The sequence below is a fragment of the Macaca thibetana genome, chromosome 11 (assembly GCF_024542745.1).
Source record: "Macaca thibetana thibetana isolate TM-01 chromosome 11, ASM2454274v1, whole genome shotgun sequence".
Lineage (NCBI taxonomy): Eukaryota > Metazoa > Chordata > Mammalia > Primates > Cercopithecidae > Macaca > Macaca thibetana.
In genome coordinates this window covers 16,581,329-16,602,404 of record NC_065588.1, presented here as the reverse complement: position 1 = coordinate 16,602,404, position 21,076 = coordinate 16,581,329, and the positions used below count along the sequence as shown (strand labels likewise).

The following is a 21,076-nucleotide window of genomic DNA, read 5'->3' as shown; positions in this document are numbered from 1 at the left end:
AGAGAGCAGGGGTGTGTGTGTGTGTGTGTGTGTGTGTGTGTGTGTATGTGCGTGTTCATGCAGGCAGAGCCAACTCATGGGTTTCAAACTTTTCCCTCCTGAGCTCATGGTCTTTTCTATTAATTACACCACAAAGAGTTCCTAAGGCCAAGATCCACAGTATGCAAAGCTGCTTTTTTAACATTAGGAAAAGAAGTAAAAAGAAACTTGTATGGAATTCTACATAGTCAATTGTCTAATAGGTTTTGTTTATGGACTTCAGAGTTGCTCAAACTATGAAACCTAAAATACAACGCAGTGACTTTTCTCAAATGGCACATCTAAATGAACGATTCACAAATGCCATTCAAAGTACTGTTTAAGAAATACATATTTAAAATTAAAATGCATCAAAAGATACGAAAATCAAAAACTAATATAAATTAGATGGATGGCATATATAAGAAAAATACTGATATTTTAAAAGCTCACCCTTTATTATAGAGACTTAAGTACACATTCCATGTAAGACCAAAAAAAAAATCTAAATTTGTGTGATTTACGTGCTACATATTTATATGTAGAAACCAAACAACATATCTGGGTGCTAAATCTATTAAGTGAAATTTTGTAGGGGGACAGGATATGCATACAGTCTCAAGTTATGACCCCACATATGATTATAGAAATAAAAGGGTCCCTTTAAAATGGACAGATTTGGTTGATACTACCTTACTAAATTGATCAAATTTAATTATCACCAATAACAGGGCAAACTGATATCATATGCCTGTTGATGTTTTATAATGTGAAGGACACACCACCAAAAATGGTTAATCTGAATCTAAGAATGAGAAAATCCTAGATAAAACAAATCCAGATTAAGGGTCATTCTGTAAAACAACTTGTCTGTAACTCTTCAAAAAATGTCAAGGTTAGACAAAAGCAAAAGTAAGTGAAAGAATTCTCTGATTTAAGTGAAAGCCAAACAGAAATGATAACAGAAGGCAATGTTTGGTCTTGGATTCCTGGATCCAAAATAAAGCAGTTATAAAGAATATTGCTGAGGAAATTGGAAAAATTGGAATAAAGACTATGTATATGAAACACTATTATATTAATACTAAATGTCTTGGGTGTAAGAATGGTATTGTGGTTATTTGGAGAATGCCTTGTTCATAAGAAAAACGTGCTGAAGTATTAAAGAGTGACGTGCCATGATATCTGCCACTTACTCTCAGATGTTTCAGAGAAAAAGAAAACAGAGAGAGAAGAAAAGCAAATATGCAAAATGTTAACAACTGGTGAGTCTAAGCGAAGGTTATAGAGAGGTTCTTTGTACTATTTTTCAACTTTACCCTAGGTTTGAAACTTTTGAAAACAAAATACTGGGAAAAATCAAACGAAACAAAATCATTCTTTAAATTCTTTATTTCACGTCCGTTTCAGCAGTGTTGAAATATAGGTTTCTCATACACACAATTATTTTATAGATTCAGAAGTGAAGTGCTGCATGAATGTTACAAATCATAACATGATCCAAATGTATAAGAAAGTACTTTAAAAAATCAGACAAAAGACGTAAGAATTATTATGCTAAATTTCTAATCCAAATGTAAAAACAAGAATAGAGGATATTGGCAATGCTAATATTCAAAACGGGTTTACCCCAGTTCGTAATTCCTCTGTTCCTCTCCTACCTAAAACCTAAGAAAGTATTCATTATAAATTGGAAGTAGAGAATTCTTAAAAAACCAACTGGATAATGAGTTGGATGATTCTCTTTACAGGTACAATTTATTTTTCAGCAACCTGTAAGCCATGGAAAGAGTAACTCCATATCCAATAAAAAAACTCAAACCTCTATTTGGCTGGGGAAGGGGTGTCAAATATGAAATGGTGTGGTAGATCCGTGCTGCGACAAAGAGTCTGAAGTGCAGGATGGCTGTAGAGAGGTCGGGACCACTCAAGGAATACAGGAGGCCAATTCCAAGAAATGGAACAATATTTTCAAGGTCATTCAGGTGGGCTCTGTGGAAAAAGATAACTGTTGAAGACACTAATTACAAAATAGTAGATATGTATCCTTTCTTCTCTCTCTTCTAAAAACTAAATCTGAGTACTCATGGATCCTTAAATTTCAAAGTAAGATTTATTTTTCTCTCTCAAATTATCTTGTTTCCTTACCCACTTGACTTTTATTTAGAATCTCTCATTATTTTTGTTTCTTTTTACTTTTAGTGTATCTTTAAATATCACAGAAGGCATTTTGTAGTTCCTAGAATATCAAAACAACATCTATCTAATAGAACTCATTTCATTTTTGTAAATACAAGATACTTTTTTCTTATGAGGTTCATAACAATTAGCAATTCAAGAATCTTTTTATAAAAATTCTTTTTCCCAAAGGAAGAAAACCTTTTTGGTGTTGATGTTTCTTAAGACTCCTCCTTTGCTTCTGCTACTCTCCCAAATGATCATTGAGAGAATCCTTGCCAACCCAAACCACTAGGCTGCTAATAATTAATTTACCAATTTAATATCAAGAATCTCATGCTCTTATGTCTAAATAACAGAATATATAACTAGCCTTTCAAATACAGTAAAATTTTGGCTAACTTATCTTCCAAATGCCAAATAAATTTGTTAAGAATGATGGTGCAAAACTACAAAGGACACACAAAAAGTGGGACAGGTGAAAGAGAGAAAGAGAGAGAAAATTTCCTAAATGTTTTCTTTATAACAGAACTGGAAGAAAAACAAAAAGCATGTTTTAGCCACAGTTTTGCTCCAAGTCATGGCATCTTGGGTTTCTCTGGCTAAGACCGAATACAAAACACTTCTACTATTGACTTGACATTTTTATTATTATTGGTGTTGTTGCTGTTGTTGTTTTTAGAAATGAGGTCTTGCTCTGTTGCTTAAGCTGAAGTGCGGTGGCACAATCACAGCTCACTGCAGCCTCAAACTCCTGAGTCTCAGCCTCATGAGGAGCTGGGACTACAGGCCTCACCACCATGCCTGGCTTAATTTTTAAATTTTATTTTTAGAGATGGGATCTTGCTATGTTGCCCAGTCTGGTCTTGAACACCTGGTCTCATGCAGTCCTCCAGCCTCAGCCTCCCAAAACACTGGGTTTACAGGTGCAAGCCACCATGCCCAGCAACATTTTTGAAAATACTTAATTTTAAAATATCATGTCCCTTAAGTCTACAGAATTAGAAATTGCTTTAGAATCTAGGATAGAAATGGAGAGTTTGATAGAGTTTGCCAGCTACTGATATGTATTTCAGAATGAAAACTATTTCTGCTTTACGTTACTCTCTTCTATAGCATAAACATATAATTATTACATATTGCCTGCTCAATGATCATCACTCTCCTCCTCTCCTTTCCTTTCTCCTGTTTTCCCTACATTATCTCTAAGCTTGCCTCACAAAGACGATGCCTACATACACACATGAAGAAGACAGCAGCAGCCCAGATAAGTAATCATTTGAAAAGGCTTCAATACAGAATAAAAGCAAAGAGAGGAAGGTGTGAGTGTTCCTGTGCCCTGTCTTTCATGGAGCAATGCAAGTACTACTGAGAATGCGATGGGAAAGAAAAGACAGGAATGCCATTTTCTATTAAAGGGCCCACTTTGTCAATGACGCCAAGGGTATTTGTTTTTGTCCTCTGATTTCTCCTGCAGCATCACAGAGACATACTCACCTCCAATCTTAGGCACGTTAGTGTCCTTCACAACATGCCAAAAGGACAGAAATTGTAAGGTTGAGGAAGAAACTATAAAAAGGAGACTCTCTGGAAAACAATGTCCACTTCTACGCCTGTGTTAAGCAATTGACACATGGAATGGAATGTTAAAGCAGAGAAGAAAGTCAAGGACAGTAAGAGGACCATGAGGGTAGAGGGAAGGAAGGTCAGGGGCAGGCGTTCCTTTACTTTTCTAGCTCCTGCGTGTTTTTCTAGCCTCTTTCTCTTTATCTTATTCTCCCTTTTGAGCTCTCTTTCTCTTTCGTCAAAATGTTCTCAAAGATAACACTCCTCATTATGCTAGTAAGAGCTGTTTTCCACAGTCCCTCATACTTATGCCAATTTATGGTGTATTTTGTACTTCTTTTGAGACTGTTCCAGGCGTACGGTTCCCCAGCTCTCCCTGTGAGCATGTGCCGCAGTGCACTATCACCCTTCCGTCCCAAACCTCCCCTCTGCTCCAATGACAACTTCTTCCTGGAGCGGCAGCTTCCTTCATGTTAGCGCCATTTACCGACAGCTGCCAAAATCTATCACCAGGTGAACATCGGTCTTCCTAAGAGACCACTTTCTACCTGGGTCTATTACCCTTCTCCCCCATGATTATATTTTCCCATTTTTCTTTTTCCTTTGGACAGACATTCCCTGGCACACATTTGCTCTGTGACCGACCTTCCCAGCATCTCTGTGCTCTTGAGGCCACAGCCGCGCCTCCTACTCTCAGATCAGAATTACTTGGATCCCAGCATCCGCCTGACCCGGACAGACGTTGCTACATGCATCTGGGGATTGTCAGGCTGTGAACAACTACAAAAAGAGCTGCACAGCAGGCTTTTCCTGACGCCCTCATCTCAGCCAAAGCTCTTCACCCTCAGCACACAGCCATGTGTTCACATTCTCACAAAGGAATTTTCCCAAATTGACGAGACTTCTTCTCTCCTCTTCTTTCAAATCCTAATACTCTTCAAGATCTTCCTTTATGAAATATTCCTTGGAACTAATGGAACATGGCTTCATATCATTCTCCCATTTCTACATGCATGTGGGTCTTACTGGGGGTGGGGGGCGGGGAACATTATAAACCCCTGAGGGTCAGGAACTCAGTCTTAAAGCTCTTTGATAGCATCTCAGGAGAAGAAATGACAGTGATACATACACAATAATCTCTCCTTATATGTGTGTTCATGCAGTGGGGCCACAAGGGACATCATCCAGTTCAACCCCTAGCCTACGTTCCAGTCTCCTGACAGAGTCCGCAGCAAGTGTCACTTAGATTCCATGGAACACTCTCAGTGAAGGGGTATTCTCTACCTTTAAAGGGAATATATTCTAAATGTCTCTCCTGTCCCGAAATACCAACCTCAAGCGTTTGTTTTGTCTTTCAGATGACTCCCTGTATTTCACCAGCTGCTCTGTCTGCCTTTCAACTTTCTTTTTATCTTTTTGTGTCGAATGTATATGGTATTGAATGCTTCCTAGACAACGTAAGAGAGTATTAAATAAATAAATAGGTCGAGTGCTTTCTAACCATCACGGTTTCTGCCTGTCTAGAACTTTAAGTCACATATCTTGGTATTTCAACACATATTACTTTAAGTTGTTAATGAATTGTTCCATATGTGTATGTATTAATTTTCTCTATTGTTGCACACGGTAAAGCATACTTTTCACTGCATTTATAGCCCCATTCTGTCCCTGCCAAATACGCTAATCGTAACAGCTTTACAATTACTGAAGTAACGAGAGAGGTGAAAAAAAAAAAAGGTCTAGCTTAAAAATCGAAAAGGAAGATTCTGGAAACACTCTCTCTGAAAAATATCTCCAAAAGTGTGTTATTAGGCACTTTTTCGATGAAACAGGTACTATGTCAAAAAGCATTTTGCAACTGGAAACTCCACTCTGTTGGAGACGCTCCTCTCTTACTATGCTGAAAAGCCAGTGTCTCATCACGAGGGGGCGCTGTGCACACAGTCGCTGCACCTCCTCCAGGACGCGGAACCTTCTCAGAACTAGGGTCAATTGTTCTTCCTTACATTTATTTGCAACCTGACTAGCAGATCAATTTAGATAACGTCGTTCTCCTCTAAAAGTACAATCCCATGGGCAGGGAGTAAGGGTGGAAGGTCGGAAAGAATAGTAGGTAGGAATCTAAAATCCCCAAGTAAAATATCTTTTGTTACGCTTTCACACAGGAGACTTATTTGGATTTTCATTTCAATCTTACTAGTGCTACTGAGGGTCTAATTGCTTCTGATCACTTTCTAGTTCTGGGCAATTTTATAAATACAGGGCCATGACTAGCATCATGCAGGCGGCTGCCTGCTCTAAAAGGGGAAGTGCATAAAGGACCAGACAAGGCTTTAAACGGTTTCATGTCTCCTCGCTGGTTTTGAAAACTTCAAGCTTCACTCACTTTTTTTTTTTTTTTTTTTTTTTTTTTTTTTTTTTGAGGCGGAGTTTCGCTCTGTCTCCCAGGCTGGAGTGCAGTGGCCGGATCTCAGCTCACTGCAAGCTCCGCCTCCCGGGTTTACGCCATTCTCCTGCCTCAGCCTCCCGAGTAGCTGGGACTACAGGCGCCCGCCACCTCGCCCGGCTAGTTTTTCTTGTATTTTTTAGTAGAGACGGGGTTTCACCCTGTTAGCCAGGATGGTCTCGATCTCCTGACCTCGTGATCCGCCCGTCTCGGCCTCCCAAAGTGCTGGGATTACAGGCTTGAGCCACCGCGCCCGGCCCACTTTTTTTAATTTTATTTTTTTCATCTAACACATAATTTTTCCTTTGATATTGTTCTGCTATTGTTTGAAATGTCCACAGTGATTCCTTGTCCTGAAACTATTTTATATCTGTATTCTTGACACAACCCATTTTCAAGACTCACTGATTTACACAGCAGGGCTGCTGAATTAACAAGTATATAACTAAGTGAGACAGAAGGTGAAATTTTGTGCTAAGTATCTGCACAGACTTTTTCTTAGAAGAGAAACCTTCTTGCTTGATGAATAGCTTGGGGGTAGAATGGTTTTGCATGAGCAAGAAGGTACTTTTAATTTTAGTGCTGAAAGGTTGAAGAGTCTGTGTGGCTAGAGGAGAGCCTCAAACATGGTGTAACACTGGGCGTTGCTTGAGTGAAGGAGGTACAGCTACGGGGCCTATTCCCGAAGAGAGGATGCTGAAGGTCATTGTCAGACAGAGAAATAACAAACAACTTGAAATGTTTGTGTTGCCACAGTGTAAATGCCTCTGCACTTCCACTTACTCAAGTCTATTTTTAGCCACATTTTTTTTTAGTTAATTTGTGAAAGGAACTGACTGAAGGGCTGGATTAACATCCAGCATTACCAACTACAGAATATGGAAACATGCATAGAAGTGGGAATCCAGATCCAGAGTTAACCTGGAGATGATATGCCGTAGGGGAATCTGCAGAAAACTCGGGAGGGGCTTCAGATTTTCACAGAGAATCACAAAAGGGATAATGCAACCTAGGTGTCCATCAATATGAATTGGATAAAGACAATGTGGTAGCATACACCATGGAATACTACGAAGCTGTAAAAAAAAAAAAAAAAAAAAAGAATGAAATTGGGTCAGGCACGGTGGCTCACACCTGTAATCCCAGCACTTTGGGAGGCCAAGGTGGGTGGATCACCTGAGGTCAGGAGTTCAAGATCAGCCTGGCCAGCATGGTGAAACCCAGCCTCTACTAAAACTACAAAAAGTTAGCTGGGCATGGTGGTACATGCCTGTAGTCCCAGCTACTCAGGGAGGCTGAGGCAGGAGAATGGTTTAAACCCAGGAGAAGAAGGTTGCAGTGAGCCGAGATCATGCCATTGCACTCCAGCCTAGGTGACAGAATGAGACTCCATCTCAAAACAAAAAGAGAGAGAATGAAATCATGTCCTTTGCAGCAACATGGATGCAGCTGTAGGCAATTACCCTAAATAAATTAACACAGGAAAAGAAAAACAAATACCACAAGTTCTCACTTATAAGTGGGAGCTAAACATTGGGTACATAAACACAAAGACAGCAACAATAGATATTGGGGACTATTAGAGGGGGCAGAGAAGGGGAGACAAAGGTTGAAAAACTAATGGGTACTATGCTCACTACCTGGGTGATAGGAACAATCATACCCCAATAGTATCTTGGCTTATTGCTTTTCATTGTTCATTGAATTCCCAGTACATTAAAACATAATATCTAAAAAGAGATGGCAGTGGGGAGAGGGACAGAAAGAGGTTCCTACTCCTCCAGACTGTCAACATTCTTATTTTGAATCTTACACAAAAATACCTAATTCTTCAACCTTTTACAAGAGTTGACAGTCTCTCCTATGGAGATAATAAAACTGTAAGAATCTACTGTTCCCATTTTACCTCCTCCCTGCCATTACTTTTGATACATCCCTATATAAAGCAATGTCATTAACTCCAAGAAAGTACAGATAAAAGTACAGTATTGCAAAATTGGCAATACATACAATTGCAATGATACTTGGAGACTTTCAGATGTCCAGTTTTCTGTAACTGTCATGTGGAGTAGGTAAGAGGCCTCACTTTTTTTGTTCAGTCTCCAAGACCCTGAGGCATCTTCACTGAGCTCCTTGCCAAAATTGTTTCATAAAGTAAGTAATTTCAAGAGACACTGGTTTACCTGCGTACACGTTCTACTCTGTCATCTGTTCGAAGATACTTCTTGGCATTTTCTCCTTTGCCAAATGTTACACAGTCTTCTGGATTGGCAAAAACCTATTCCAAATACCAAGAAAAAGAAACTTATTTCAAATACTGGCCAGGAGTAATAGCTCACACCTGTAATTCCAGCACTTTGTGAGGCTGAGGCAGGATTGCTTGAGCCCAAGAATTCAAGACCAGCCTGGGCAACATAGGGAGCCCCTGTATCTACAAAAATTTGTTTTAAATAGCTGGGCATGGTAGTGGGCCACATGCCTGCAGTCCTAGCTACTCAGGAGGTTGTAGTGGGAGGATCACTTGAACCTGAGAGGTTGAGGCTGCAGTTAACTGTGATTGCACCACTACAATCTAGTCTGGGTGACAGAGCAAGACCCTGTCTCAAAAAAAAGAAAACAAACCAGCAAATAACATGGGGATATTCTACCTAGTAAGTTATTTGCATTTTAGTGGAGGAAATATAGACATCCAGGTTGGCCCATTTGGAGCAATAAATCAAACACAAGAGGAGAAGAAGGCATCTATAGTTAAAACTGAATTTTTATTAACAATGCAAAGTTGTAAAAAGAGAAGCATAAATAAGAACTCGAACAAAAAACAGTGAATAAAAACAGTGAAAAGGAAGCAAATATGGGGAAAGGCATAATTCTAAGTCATCATTGACCATTACTATGGTTCACTGGTATCTTTTTCACAGTGATGTTGACATACCTTCCCTCAAGTGTATTAACATTTCCAAGTGATTGGCTCATCTGAAAGTAATATGTTTACCTGCCAACGGTTTTAGAGAACCAGCAAGAAGCATAAAGGAGTAAGGGATGGGAAGGGTGTCTTGTACTTTGTCAGAACATGTGTACCTCTTTTTCTTTTTCTAAAGCAGATAAAACTTTGGGTTGAAGAATACTGTATAATGAAATTTGAGAAGCTGAATTGCATTCCTGGGAATAAGAAGTACACATTCATGTATTTCTTCCTGCAATTATTATGCTCTTTGAAATAGCTTCCCCATCCCTTGAAACTTGAAATCTGCATTTAAAAAATATTTAAGCATGAGCCACTATTTAATAATTTATGGCAGAGAAAAACACAAACTGCAAAATTAATCTCATATGTTTTCTATTTTTTCTTAATAGGATGTGAACATTATATTAGAGATAAAGATGTTGAGAACTGATGCACAGGGCTGGGATACTGCTCATCAGTTTTCCTCAACATCTTTATCTGGAACAAGTATTCCAGATAAGGTTCTTAAGGTCAGGCCTGTCTGTCTTGTTCATCATAGTGCTCCCCTAAATAACTGCCTGGCACACACTAGATGTACAATAAATACATGTTGAATATAGAAATAAATGTATTAAAATGGAAAGAGCATGAGATTGGATTTCATGCAATTTCAGTTTGAATCTCAGTTTCACTCTTTATTTGTATGTAACCTTGGGTAAGCTATTGCTAAGGACTGAATTGTGGCCCCCCCAGATTTGTATGTTAAAGCCTACTGTTCAATGTGATAGTATCTGGGATATGAGGCCTTTGGGAGGTAATTAGGTCAAGAGAGTGGAGTCCTCATGAATGGGATTAAAGTCTTTACAAGAAGAGGAAGGAGAGAGTTTGCTTCCTTCTCTCTCTCTCTCTCTCTCTCTCTCTCTTTCTGCTCTGCTCTGCCAATGTGAGGATACAATGAGAAGATGGCCATCTGCAAGTCAGGAACTGGGCCCTCACTGAACACCAGATCTGCTGGCATCTTGATTTTGGACTCACCAGACTCCAGAACTGTGAGACAAATGTTTGTTGCTTAAGCCACCCAGTCTATGGCATTTCATAAGAGCAGCCCAAAGGGACTCAGACAGCTACTTAACCTCTAAGTTCCCCTTCTATATAATGGAAAGACGAATCCTCGTTTCACCTGACAATGCTAACAATTGTGTAAAATGACTCTATGACCAAGTACACATAAAAAGCATCATGGCTCCCAGAACTCTACAAATGTGAATTCCCTTCGTCTTTTCTTATGAGACAGGGTACATTTCCTTGATGACATTCTGTTCCTAGGAGTCAGTGTGGACCTGGAAGCAGACAGCCACTTTGTTGCCTGATGCTGCAACACATCAGCTAGTGACAGACTTAACCATGTGGGCATGTGCCCTCCATTAAAATGCAAACATCCTTCCATTATACCGCAAAGTAGTAGGCCAGGCCCACGCCTGTAATACCAGCACTTTGGGAGGCCGAGGTGGGCGGATCACCTGAGAGATCAGGAGTTTCAGACCCGCCTGGCCGACATGGCGAAACCTCATCTCTACTAAAAATACAAAAATTAACTGGCCTGGTGATGCATGCCTATAATCTCAGCTACTCGGGAGGCTGAGGCATGAGAATCACTTGAACCCGGGAGGCAGAGGTTTCAGTAAGCCGAGATCCTGCCACTGCACTCCAGCCTGGGCAACAGAGTGAGACTCTGTCTCAAAAAAAAAAGATAGTAACAAGGAAACACCTTAGGGAAGACTGTGACCTCTGAATAAAATCAAGGCTCTAGAGGACAAAACTCAGGACAGGTCCTAAGAGAGAAACAGATGGTCTCCAGGAAGAAGTTGCTGAATGGGCACAGGGACTACACCAGTGAAAATATTTTAACTTTGCAAAGGAAGCCTTGCTCTACGTGCTTCAAGCAGGCATAAACCCTGCTTGAATACAGAATATATGCTTCAGAATCTGTCTACCACCTTCCCCACATCTGCGCTAAAAAAAAAAAAAATAAAAAAAATAAAAAAAAGTCATTCTTATAATGCTGGGTAGAAAACCTTAAAAAGTCAGAGGTACACAAAATTCAAAAGGTTCATATCATATGAGGCTCACTTTGAAAGTAAGAACTTTAATTCTCAGCCTTTTTCTTCTTTTTCTTTCTTTTTTTTTTTTTTTTTTTTTTTTTTACCAAAATCATACCCTTGACCTGTGCTAGCACTGAAAATACCAGTTAAGTGTCTGGAAAATGATTGTTTTCTAAACCCGCATTGGCAAAATTAATTCCAAAATGTGAAAACTTTGATATTCCAGAATATCTCATCTGCCTTAGCATAATGACAAAAGGTAAAAGTCATTATGAAAAAACCATTTACTAGTTTCTAGGAGAAAGCGACTGTTCCATAAATACATCAGATCCATCTGTGCCAAACGATTGCATACTTCACTTACAGCATAAAACAGTGTGATACTGGGCTTTACCAAAAATTAAAAAAGGAAATTAAGAAAACTGCTCTCCAGAATTCCAACTCCTAAAAGTAAGAAAATATTACCTCCAAATTTCTTACCTTTCTTGTCATTCTATAGAATGCAGTTGTAGCACTCATAAGCATCATTTTTGAAAGAATAATTGTTGCATAGGAGGCAAAAGCCATGAATACTTCATCGTCCATTATCTGGGTGAGGTCAACCATTTTTTCAATTTTGGTCTGGACTCTGAAAAAGACTTAAATAAAATGGGAAAAAGCAGACATAAATACCCAAAATAACTGGAAGATCATTTGATGTTCTTATATTGCAGCATTAACTATACTGTTCTTTAAAATATCTTGGACTATTTGCAGAAGAAATGATCATTTAGTTTCTAAAATATCAAAGTAAATAGGGGCTGAATGCAGTGGCTTATATCTGTAATCCCAGCACTTTGGGAGGCCGAGGCAGGTGAATCACTTGAGGTCGGGAGTTTGAGACCAGCCTGGCCAACATGGTGAAACTCCATCTCTACTAAAAATACAAAAATTAGCCAGACGCAGTGGCGTGTGCCTGTAATCCCAGCTACTTGGGAGACTGAGGCAAGAGAATTGCTTAAATTCAGGAGGCGGAGGTTGCACTAAGCCAAGATAGGGCCACTGCACTCCAGTCTGGGTGACAGAGAGAGCTTCTATTTCCAAAAAAAAAAAAAAAAGTAAACAATGTTATATTTTATTCAGTTCTATATTATTAAGTTTGAAGACATCAAACAAGTACTACTTGAAAAAAAGGGTGCACTATAGGCAAAAATAAATAGCAAAAATGCCCTAAACATAGACTAACATCACATACTTGCATTGAGATTAACTGTACGTAGGTTGAAAGCAAAAGACCAGAGGTCATAGACTGGTCTCTTTGGAAACGTCAAACTATGTATCTAGTAGCAGCACTGAACTTAGGAAAGCCTCAGTTCTTATATATCCTGCTTTGGAGATCCAACTTACAACTTGTTGTCATTTTAGTAGTATTCAAAACTGTAGACTTCAGGATTTGAATTCCAGTCCCACCATTTAGCTATTAACCTTGCTTGAGGGATTCAGTCTCTGAGACTAAATATCTTCATTCTCAAAAATCAAAATAGTAGGCCTGGGGCTGTGGCTCATGCCTGTAATCCCAACACTTTGGGAGGCTGAGATGGGTGGATCATGAGGTCAGGAGATCAAGACCATCCTAACACGGTGAAACCCCATCTCCACTAATAATACAAAAAATTCGCCGGGCGTGGTGGCGGATGCCTGTAGACCCAGCTACTCGGGAGGCTGAGGCAGGAGAATGGCATGAACCCAGGAGGTGGAGCTTGCAGTGAGCCCAGATCATGCCACGGCACTCCAGTCTGGGCGACAGAGCAAGACTCTGTCTCAAAAATAAATAAATAAATAAATATATAAATAAATCAAAATAGTAATAGTTTCTAACTTAATGGGTTGCTGTTTAATGTAATTGAGATAAAATATGGACTGGCCCAAGAAAAACCTTCAATAAAGTTTATGATACTCTCATCATGATCATCATCATGATCACTGTCATCATCAATTCCAAGACAAGTGAAGGAGAAGCAGGATAATGGAAACATCAAAAAACCAGGCTTGCAAATGCAAGGTAAGGAATTGCCATTTATGGTACTTTCATCAGTGTAATAGGGAAGGAGAATTAGCTTTTCGTGATCCTCGAGTCATTTCGCATTCCAAAGTTACATTCAACTAAAAGCTGTTGAGTAGAGGAATGTAGCTGTGTCTGGAGTTGGAAGTATAATTGGGAATGTGCTGAAGAGGAAAGCCAAGACACATTGGTAATACTGAAGTCAAAACAGGTAGGAATTTAGGGTAAAGTTTAAAATGTAAATTTCCAGTCCTCTGACGTTATTCTTTGTAACCTCCTTTTGTTCTTTCATCAGCCCTGCTATCTACTTCTCTCTCTTCCACAGAAACACACATCTTTTCTCAGACCCAAGCTTAGATGCTATTTATCCAGGTTAGCATATAGTACTATCTCTTCTAGATGATGTCCATTCCCGCCTTTAAAGTTCAACCCCTGCATGTGTCCTTATTAGCCTGACATCTATCAGATGCAATCTTTCTATCCATCTTACCAGTAATCTATATACATTTATATGTATCATTATTGGTCATATAGCCATGTTTGTGTTGCTGGTGAATGTGATTAAAAACCATATACATATATTTAGCTTTATTAGAGTTTGCTATGTGTTCAACTATACTATGTACGTTATGTACACTTTCATCACCCTTGTTAATCTATTACAATTGTCATAACTGTACCCATTTCAAAAGAAGAAAAAGGAAATTCGAGTTGTTAAGCTGCCAAGCTGGGACATGAACACCCCATACACTTACTACACTATACTCTCTCTTTCAAGAGACTTGATTAATTCTGCTCTCGACTCTTTAATTCTGCTTAATTCTAATTCAACTGACGTTAAGTGAATGCCTACTCTGTGGCTGGCACAAGTAGGCACCCCTTATATCTGTCATCTTCTTTCTTTTTCCAGTTATGTGGTGAGGTAGGTATTATCATTCCCATTTTGCAGATAAAGAAATCAAAGCTACCTAAGTAACCCCTATTTTTGTTTTCTTTTCTTTTCTTGAGATGGAGTCTCACTCTGTCGCCCAGGCTGGAGTGCAGTGGTGCAATCTTGGCTCACTGCAACCTCTGCCTCCTTGGTTCAAGCCATTCTCCTGCCTCAGCCTCCCAAGTAGCTGGGATTACAGGTGCTCACCACCACACCTGGCTAACTTTTGTATTTTTAGTAGAGATGGGTTTCACTATATTTGTCAGGCTGGTCTTGAACTCCTGACCTCAGGTGATCTGCCCGCCTCCGCCTCCCAAAGTGCTGGGATTACAGGCATGAGCTACCATGCCCGGCCCCCCTATTTTTGTTTTCTTAGACTAAAAATGTACGGCTTGGATTTAGGCAAACAGAAACTACATGTGCAAGGTTTTTAAAAAATCCCCTAGATAGCAAATTAATCAACCTCCACAAGTCTCTAGTCTTGAAAGCACAGTATGTTAGATGAGCTCTCAGTGCAAGATAATATTTTCAGTAACATTTAATGTGTCCGCTTTTGTTCTAGTATTGAAGGGGTGAAAGTCATGAATAAACTGCACTGTCTTTCAGAGTGTAGGTAAAGTAATTAGCTTAATAAAGGATCCCTAAGTCCCAGGCCTCTGTACAGAGATCTGAAGAAATACAGCAAGCACGTGAAGTTTTTTAAAATTAAGGTAAGTGTATCAAATAGAAACTTGCTACTTAACAATAATTTTAAAACTAAAACATTCTCTGTAGGCCTCTACACATGTTCCCAGAATGAAATTTATTTATTGATGCCACAAAAGTCCAGAGAACTTTTTTTCCCCCCCTCAGTGAAATTGGTATTGAAAGAGTAGAGAAAAAAATGGCAGCCTCCCAGGACTGTTGGTAGGAAAGTACATAAAGAAGTCAGTGGCTGGGAAAAAGGGCAATGGGAGGCCTTTTCTTTAAAAATGGACAACACACAGCGCACTTCACACAGAGTTTCTCAATCATGAAGAATGTGGCTTAACTCCTAAAGTCTGTGGTTTTTGGGAGACAGGCCAGCACCAAGCTTCTGACACACACCTGTTGAGTCAATGAACCATCTCTCCAGGGTAACATCTTCCACTTCACAGTACCCGAGAGCCAGGTAATGAGCAGTAAAGGTAAGAACGTTAAGAAATAGTAGTTGTTTATGGCATGGATTAAGGCAATGCTGGTGTAAACTTTTTTTCCCCCCAAAGCTGATTTATCAATAAATTGCCATGAGTTTGCTGCACAAAACTGGAGCCGTTATCATGGTTGGCTCTGCAGTCAAAACAAAATTACTGAAAGCCTTTTACCAGGAAAGGTTGTCAGAAGAGAGAAGAGTGGTCCAGTATAATAATAAATAACAGGATGAAATGTCAAGTGGTTTGAGGATTCAAGGAATGAAGGAGAAAAAATCTAAGAAAAGTAAGCAGGGAAAAACACTAATTTGGTTATGAATTATAGAAAATATTTACAATGATGAATCATGTTTGCACAGTGGTTTGTTTGCTCATTGTATTCTCCATTCATTGGCCAGCATGCTAATAGATATCTCCACCTCTCTTACCAGAGATCAGAGCTCTGTCCCCTAATGTGGAGGTGACTTCCTCATAAGAGGACATGGAGTAGAGTGTCAAGTATTCAAAACTCTGGAACTAGATTGGCATTCGGGTGGATCTCGACCCTGCCACTTAATAACTGTGACTTAACTTCTCTGGGACCTCTTCACCTTACCTGGAAAAGGAGGTGAATAAGAACTCCTATTTCACCAGATTCTTGTGAGTCTTAACTGAGTAAAGTTTAAAAAGTGGGGGCCGGGCGCGGTGGCTCACGCCTGTAATCCCAGCACTTTAGGAGGCCAAGGGGGGCAGATCACGAGGTCAGGAGATCGAGACCATCCTGGCTAATACGGTGAGACCCCGTCTCTACTAAAAATACAAAAAATTAGCAGGGCTTGGTGGCGGGCGCCTGTAGTCCCAGCTACTTGGGAGGCTGAGGCAGGAGAATGGCGTGAACCTGGGAGGTGGAGCTTGCAGTGAGCCAAGATTGTGCCACTGCACTCGAGCCTGGGGAACAGAGCAAGACTCTGTCTCAAAAAAAAAAAAAAAAAAAAAAAAAAAAAGTAATAATAATAATAACAGTAAATTAAATAGAGATACAGATGCATGGGAATATATATATATAAAAAATGTATAGTTTATGGGACATATCTGGCATTTGGAATGTTTAAACCTTTTTTGTTTTTTGGGTTTTTTTTAGACTCTGCCTCACGAAAAAACAAAGCGTTGGGACCCGTTAAACGCTGCGTGTTTGGTAAATAAAAATGCTCGACTTTGGCGCTGTTCTAGGCACTGAGGATTTTAGAATTTTCAAAAAGCTTTTCTATATTTTATCTCACTTGACCTGAAAAACCCCAAGGTAGAGCCAATAACATCTTTTTCTACCTTTAGTATATAAGGAAATCGAGGCCCAGAAAGGTAGTGAGTAATATGACCCAAATTCACAGTGGAGAGACCAAGACTGCAACTCAGTTTTCTCAAGTGTTTAACTCTGGGCTACGCACCATCAAGGCTAAGAATTCTCAACAGCTCTGGTCTTCTGGAGGCCTTTCCTTGTCAAATCTCATTCCTGTTTTGTACCCCTCCCCCAAAACCCCGGTACTATCTATCAGAGAAGAATCTTCACTTCTCAGTTGAGGACCTCCCTTTCCCTTTATAGGCTTTTGGCCAAAATGAGCAAAGTTCTCTTCTTAGGATGAGGTGGCCAGCCTTTCTACATCAATATTGTGAAACACACGAATAATCTGGGCACACATCCCCAGGGCCATGACTCTGCAATTTTGTACCTTCTAAAACTAACAAACACTACACATGAAAGAAAGAAAAAAGATAATTCGGTGGCCATGTTGCTGGCTACTTTAATCTGGAACTCTAAATTAATTCTAGCATTTCCTGAAGGCATTGTGGTGGCTGCAGACTCAGCATGCTATGCGGTCTCATGCAAAGTGGGGTTCAGAGCCCAGGGGCTGGGGGTGAAATGCTGGTGCCTTTCGGGGGAGTGGTGGGGTGTAAGGCCTTTCTCAGGAAACTGTGCTGACCTCCTTTTCCAATCTCAGGGATTAATACACACCACTCTAAAACAAACCCGTAGAAAAATTTTACTTGTCTGCCACAGGGAGTAATATCCAAATTTGGCCTGATTTGCCTTTTTTTTTTTTTTTTTAAATTACCAAAGATAATCAGCACACACAGCTCTCTCATTTTGGAAACAGAAGAAGACAACAAAGTCCAGTACTATCCTAAGGCCAAGGAGGGCATATGCAAAAGGTAGGTGTAGGCTGGGATTCGCAGCAGGCTGGGACCCCAAGAAAACTGGGCTTTAATGATTGCTGGCTGAGAGACCGCGGTGTCATACAGCAATGCTTGCTGGGCACCCACTCAGCACTCACTGGGAAAGAAATCGGGGAGAGGAAATAGGGGAATATAAACGCGGAGCTCAGACTGCCACATTTCAAGAGAAGCAGAGAGACTAGAAGACTTACATGTACTCCTCTCTCCTCTGTCCCAGGCCAGCTAGAGCAATATATGAGACCTTAATTCCCGAAAAAAGAGCTCCCTTCTCCTTTTCTCCTTCCACATGGCTTCCTCCTCCAGACTGGGGAAGTGGGGCACAGGTGAGAACCCTCCCAACGGGTTCACCCTTAGCTCTCCTGTCACTGGCTATAATATCACACAAAAATATTATCATCTAACCCACATCCTCCTGTTTCGATAGCTAACATTATTATTAGCATTATTATTTAGTATTACTTTAAAACTTGCTGATGTTTCTCCCATCAAAGTGAGCTCAGAAGAGTAAATCCTGTCTTACAATAGGCATAAAGGTCATTATGCCCATGAAAACTGAGCCACCGCAGGCTTTTGCACTCTTGGGGAGAACAGCAGTCGCTTAAACTACAGGCATTTCCTCCATTACTACAACTTGCACGTGCCTTTTCCTCCTTCCCCAGAGTTCCAGGGACCCTTTCAAAGAGGAGGCTACTTTGGCTTGAAAAGGGAAAGTTTGGAAATCATCACTCAAGCATGAAAAGACTTATTCTCTCGTTTCAGTCTTGGAGTTTGAGAAATGGGAAAACTTACACGGGGACAGAAACACAATTCCCTTTCAAAAGCGATCGATCGATTGAAAAGCTAAGGTTTAGCGGCTAAGTGGAGCCAAGGACTTTCGGGCTGGCAGAGATCCCCCCAAGTCTTCCATCTGCCACCCACCCTGGCCCTCCCTGCCCGCCACCCTCTGCACGCCGTCCCCTTCTCCCCTCCCAGTACGCACGGTGAGGCCGAGGAGGAGGAAGCTGTAAGCCTGTCCCGCCGCCGGGTCGCGCGCACTGCAGGGACTGTCGCCGCGCGGGCCGGACGCAGGCGCCGCCCCTCTCCAGTTAATCTCCTATTAATTAGTCCTCCCGCGTTTAAAGCCCGACCCCAACCTCGCCAAATCCCTCCTCTAAATCACCTGATTTCCCCGCCCAGAGTAACCAGCGTCTGCTGATTCCCTTTGAGCCCTTCTATTTGGCGCCCTTGGAAGCTCTGGTTCCTGAAATGCAAATTCCCCTAATCAGTGGGAAGGGGGACATTAGCCATTGTCTAGCAACTCTGAATCCTCGAACATTTCAGGATTGGGAGAGGGGAAGGAAGGGGAAGGCGGTTAACTTTCAGTTATCTGAAAACGATGAAAAAGATCACGCGGAGTTTTGAAAGTTTTTTTAAAAAACTTAAAAAAAGTTTTTTTCAAAAAAGTTAAAATCTCCACGGTAAAACTAATTGGCAGGCATTGAGAAAATTACCTTCCCTTAGACTTCACCTCCCCTGCACTGGTGGCAAGGCCTCCTTAAAAGGCTGACAATGACAGAATATAACCTTCAGTAAAGATCACTTGCTGTGTTCCAAATTCATGACACCAGACAACTTGCTTTGTCACGATGTCCCCTCCCGTTCAGGGTCCAGAATGAAATTGGAGGCAATTGTACTGAACCAGTTCATTACACAATCAGCTTAGTGTGTTTTTTTACAGGGAGGTTTAGAGGAATGTTTTGGGAAGCCGTAGATATTTAGTCTACTATCAATATCTAGATTAGGGATACTTCCAACCTTCCTAGTCCCAATAGTCCGCACAATATTTATGGATCTATCTTCCATGAGTTTATACGAGAAATGCTTCAGGATTTCTGTTTTCAATCTATATTATTTCTCTTCTAGTGCTAAATCTTAGACACCACCTGTTGCAATGTATACTTCCTTTTTTTGCTCTTAATTTACTCCTTTAGGCTTTAAGGGATATCTCTAGGACTTTCTAGGATTTGATGGACAAGTTCATGTTCTATTAAAGAAAGAAATAACTACCACTTTGCTCTAGGAACAGAAATTAATCTAAGGCAGGTCTGAGAATGATTTCTATAGAAGCATAACAGTGGGAGTTTTGGAAAATCTAGCATCATAAGGCATCTGTTCTTCATTTTTATGTCTGTATCTTTTCAAAACTCTACTTATTCACCTATCTTTGTAAAGTATACTAGAATCTGTCTGTAACACTAACTGGGATAGGTTAGAATTTGAGATGAAATAAATCTATTCTGAATTCTCTCCAAAGGAGTTTGGTATTATAAGTATTTAAGACTCTCTTCATTTAGTATAAGGTGATACAGGCCAAATCTTATGGATAACATTGCAGAAAAAGGAAGAGGAGAGCTATTATTTAGATAATTTGGTCTACAGAATGCTAGTTGAATGGTTCTAACATTTTTTTAAAAAAGAAAGTAGCACTTGACTCATCTAATGCTCTAAATATAGAATGTGTCCAAACTATTAATTAATCAATGAATACTGTGTTCCTACGATCACTAAATCATGAACAATTATTGCCTGTTTTATATATATATATACACACACACATATATGTGTGTGTATCAAGCAATATTATATATATATTATAGATATATATATATGAGACACTGTACTGGGTAGAATATCAGCACTTGATTTAATTGAATAAACATTTATTAAATGAATGCAATGTACTTTGTATGAGGCTAAAATCTAAAACTAAGATAAATAACATCAAAGAGTTGTCCTCCAGGATTTTATAAGCTAGTAAACACAAAGGCCAAAAAGGTAAAAAGTTGCCATTAAGCTTGTGGAAGAAAAGTTTCCATTTAGAAATAAGAATGACAATTGGAGTGTGAACTAGGGCGATAACAGGTAAAAGTTGTAAAAGAATTGACACTTTTTATTCATCTTTGTTATAGGCTCTTAGATGATTGAGGAAGAGAAGGAGTTATTACTTAGCTTAGTTTAGTCTGGATAAAAGAATGGATTCAGCTTTTCAACCCTTCCTCTCACCATCATTTAAATTCTAGAATACCATCTTTTAGAGAAACTCAATCCAAGCCTCAGAACAAGTAATTCCCTAGTAAATATTACAACAGTTTAAAAGGTCATTGATTTGGGGTGAGGAGAGCAAAGGTCATTCATCTGAAAAAGGAGTCTTTGTCTGTTTTTAAAACAGACAAAGGAAAAATGTCAGAAAGAATTGCCATCACCCTCTGTTAAGGCTTACTGTAAATAGGAAGAAAACAGGTGCCTATCACTCCTCTCAACTATATTGGGCCTTTGTTTTTCCCTAAATCCACAGAACAGGTGCCCTGCCACAATCTGAAACTTACAGTGCAGACCCTACTGGGGGATTTCAGTAAACGTACATAAGAATATGTTTTAAGGTCAAGAGAGCAAAAAGTGAAATAAAAATAAGCAACATTCTAAACCTTAAG

At 39.9% G+C, this 21,076-nt stretch overlaps 1 protein-coding gene across 2 annotated transcripts; it reads right to left on the bottom strand.

Annotated features, from left to right (window-relative positions):
* Positions 1–1,392: 1,392 nt before the first annotated feature.
* MGST1 (microsomal glutathione S-transferase 1) lies at positions 1,393–18,736 on the bottom strand. 2 transcript variants are annotated; one of them, XM_050749508.1, is made up of 4 exons: positions 18,586–18,736; positions 11,735–11,892; positions 8,392–8,486; positions 1,393–2,010 (listed from the first exon to the last, which is right to left on the bottom strand). In XM_050749508.1, the coding sequence occupies exons 2-4, from the start codon at positions 11,858–11,860 to the stop codon at positions 1,764–1,766; spliced, it is 468 nt and encodes a 155-aa protein (XP_050605465.1). In that variant the 5' UTR covers positions 11,861–11,892; positions 18,586–18,736; the 3' UTR covers positions 1,393–1,763. The 2 variants fall into 2 exon arrangements, with proteins under 2 accessions (XP_050605465.1, XP_050605466.1); XM_050749509.1 differs by having other exon boundaries at positions 11,735–11,882; positions 18,586–18,713.
* Positions 18,737–21,076: the final 2,340 nt, after the last annotated feature.